Source organism: Colobus angolensis, unplaced genomic scaffold, assembly GCF_000951035.1.
Source record: "Colobus angolensis palliatus isolate OR3802 unplaced genomic scaffold, Cang.pa_1.0 Scaffold370, whole genome shotgun sequence".
Taxonomy (NCBI): Eukaryota; Metazoa; Chordata; class Mammalia; order Primates; family Cercopithecidae; genus Colobus; species Colobus angolensis.
In genome coordinates this window covers 1,840,628-1,844,034 of record NW_012117044.1, presented here as the reverse complement: position 1 = coordinate 1,844,034, position 3,407 = coordinate 1,840,628, and the positions used below count along the sequence as shown (strand labels likewise).

The 3,407-nt window shown below is 60.2% G+C and overlaps 1 protein-coding gene across 1 annotated transcript in view; it reads right to left on the bottom strand.

Annotated features, from left to right (window-relative positions):
- RASGEF1A (RasGEF domain family, member 1A) overlaps window positions 1-3,401 on the bottom strand; it is a 34,792-nt gene extending 31,391 nt beyond the window's left edge. Inside the window, exon 1 of the mRNA XM_011953802.1 lies at window positions 3,379-3,401. Within this exon, the coding sequence (XP_011809192.1) occupies window positions 3,379-3,396 (18 nt within the window). The 5' untranslated portion in view covers window positions 3,397-3,401. The remainder of the gene's footprint in view (window positions 1-3,378) is intronic.
- Window positions 3,402-3,407: the final 6 nt, after the last annotated feature.

The following is a 3,407-nucleotide window of genomic DNA, read 5'->3' as shown; positions in this document are numbered from 1 at the left end:
GCCTGACCAACATGGAGAAACCCCATCTCTACTAAAAATACAAAATTAGCCAGGCGTGGTGGCGCATGCCTGTAATCCCAGCTATTCGGGGGGCTGAGGCAGGAGAATCACTTGAACCTGGGAGGCGGAGGTTGCGGTGAGATCATGTCATTGCACTCCAGCCTAGGCAACAGGAGCGAAACTCTGTCTCAAGAAAAGAAAAGAAAAAAGAAACAGAGAAGCTGGTGGGAGGGTCTTGGCTGCCATCCTCCTCCAAGACCCACACCATCCACAGACTCCCACCTGACTGTCCCCGGGTTCCCTCAGGAGCCCCCAGGCCTCATGTCCCATCAGCTTCTGAACTCCCCTTGTCCTGGAATCCACAGGGACCCAGGCAGCCAAGAAGCCACACAGTGGAGCCCTCATGGCCCAGGAGCCAGCTCTGACTCCTGACCTCCTGGCTGACCTCAGGCAAGACACAGCCCCTCTGGACCTCAGTTTCCCCAGATATAAAGCAAGAAGTAGAGAGCCTATATGGGCCACTTCCTGCCCTCCTCTTTGTTCCTTCCTTCCTTCCTCCTTCCTTCCAGAACTTGTTCAGTCAAGTCAGCATCCCTTGAGGCCCTTGTGGTCTATGCCACACATTCAGAACGGAACAGCCCATGGACCTTAGTGTCTGTGGGGAAACAGACACAACTCCATGGCATGGCATAATCTCTTCAGGACTGGGGGTCCATGCTGGGTGTCAGGGAGGCACAGGGGTGGGGAACTAACTCTGTAGGGAGTAGTCACGAGGGCTTCATGGAGGAGGTGATTCTGAGATCAGCTTCCAAGGATAACCAGGGGTTTTCCAGTGGGTTAAGGAGGAAAAGGGAGGTTGATATGATAGTTTGGTCTCCTTCCTCTGGTCATTCACCAGCAGTTCCCTGGAGGGCGAGGCCCAAAAGCCCAAAGGTGTGGGGGATGCAGGCAGCTTCCCCTGCACTAAGTCAATTCTCATGCATCCCACCAAAGCCAGTGTGATACTCTCTCCCCCAGGCAGCCCTTCCTGACTGCCCGCCCCTCCCCCTCCAACAGACGGCACTGCTGTGGCCCATGCATCTGTGAATGTGTGACCCTGGGTTGTGCTGTCCCCAGTGCCCCCTGTATCCTGGCCAGGCCTGGACTCCCAACACACAGAGGGGGCGGGCTAACATAAGAGGCCATGGGGCTCTGCTCTCCTTCCCCTGGCCTATACCCCGCTGAGGGCTAAAGTCCTTATCCCACCTCTCCTGGAGGAGCTGAAAGAAGGTGGCTCAAGTTAGCAGGTCCAGCAAGATGGGCTTTGGGCCTGGGCAGGCTGGGGCCCAGGGCTGTACTGTCCTGAGCCAGCAGATGCAGGTGTGGGCAGTGTGGCCAGGAGGCAGGGCAGCAAGGAGCCTGCAGGGTGGAGCAAGCCAGGCTCTGCATGAGCACATGCAGCCTAGATCTCTCCCTGGACTCTAGACTGCCCACAGCCCTGCCAGGCAACACCTCCGGGGTTGGAGGTGTTGAACTGTCCCCGCTCCCACCTGCTGCACCTGCCATCTTGCCCACCTCTAAGGGCAACACCCTCCTTCCTGCGCCAGCCTGACTCTTTCCCACCTCAATGAAAACAGCCTACCCAGCACGACCTCCAGGTTTTGCCTTCAGAATACCCCGAGAATCAGTCCTTCCCTTCTCCTCCTCCTCTGCCATCTCCCAAGGCTGGGACTCTCATCTGTCCCCGGACCACTGGGGTAGGACCTTGCTAGCTTCACCCCTCCCAGCAGCAGCCAGCAGTGCCATGGTAGCCCCATGGGGAGCACAACCTGCTCTGCTACCTCCCACTGCAGCCCAGTCACCCCGCTGGCTCTCCCAGCCATGCCACCTCGCTGACCTCACTGTCCCACCTCCTCACGGGCTCTGCTCCTGAAGCCCCAGTCTCCAATCTGGCCCCAACATGCAGGCAGCTTCCACTTCAAATTTCTGTCCTGGCCTTTTCCTAGTATGCACCCCACATAGCTCCCTCCCTCCCCTCCTTCAGCAGGTCCTGTGCACATATCTCCTCTAGCCACTGTACCTAAGGCACAGACAGCCCCCTCTTCACTGGTGGTCAGCACGCTGGGCACCAAGTGTGTCAGACCCCTGGTTGCTGGGGGAGCAGGACTGTCATTGCAGGTCCGAATGAAACTGGGTGGGGCCGTGGGGTCCACCTGTTTCACAGCAGTGACTGGAGTACTGGGCTGGGGTATTTAAATGCCAGTGCAGGGCCCTCGCCCCTCCCCTACCATGTGAGGCCGCTGGCCTGGGTCCCTGAATGAGGGTGGCCTAGACCAGGGCTGACACCAGTGAGTGGAAACTGCACCGTGTTGTTGTGAGCCGAGGGACTTGGGGCTGCTCTGTTGCTGCAGAATGACCTGAACTACCTTCACCGCTGAACTCCTCATAGGCCCTGCGGGCTCTCCTACATTGCTTCTTCTCTAACCCTCAGGACCAAGTGGCACTCTACCCATTGTTTGTTTCTTTCCTGTGTGGGCACCGTGACGACAACACCCTCCTTCCTGTGGTGTTTGGTTCCCTGCTGAACCGCAGTGCCTACACACAGCAGAGGCCCAATAAATTCGTGCTAAGTGAAGGAAGGAAGGGACAGATGAGTCCTGCATCTTTCACGTGGCCAGGGCTGGCCGGGACTCAGCTCCATGCTGTGGGCGCTCAGAACCCAGGGGGCTGCCGCACCCGAATCACACCGCCTTGCGCCTCTGGGAGTGGGTCTCCATCAACAGCGTGAGAAATGCCTGTGCTCCACGCTCAGGTCCTCTCCGGGGCCAGTTCTCCACCTGCGCCCCACAGCGCCCTCACCCTGGAGCGCACACTCCTCAAAGCCCCACGCTGGGCTCCATTCTCCCTAAAGGCACAGGCACGGCCGCCTCCCTCCCATGTGCCATGAATAAGCGCGCCCGCGCTTCCGCAGCCCTCCCCCCGCCACCACTTCACACAGACCACACACCGTGGACCACCCCTCGCCCGGCACATCCTTCTCGGAGCAACAGGTGGTTCTGCGCCCCTCAAGTAGTCCGGACTCTTGTATACCCGAAAGTGCCCGTCCCGGGCAGACCCCTCTGGTGCCTGCTGGGGCGCCTGTCCCCACCCCTCCAGGCTCACAGGAGAGGCTGTGCTCTCAGCATCTGCGGGCCGCGCCGCGAAGGGCAGGGCAGAAGAAGGGGCAGGCTGGGCGCCGCCCACCTGGCAGCAGGTGCTCCAGCGGGGACGCACAGAGGGAGGCGCGTGGGTCCTCAGGACGGGCTCCTTCCCGCGCGAGTCGAGATGCAGGGGACCGTCGCACCCCTCCCGAGCCCAATAACGCAAGAACCCTGCCCCGCGGTCCCGCCACAGCCCTACCTGGGGCTCCAGGAACATTCTGGCCGCCG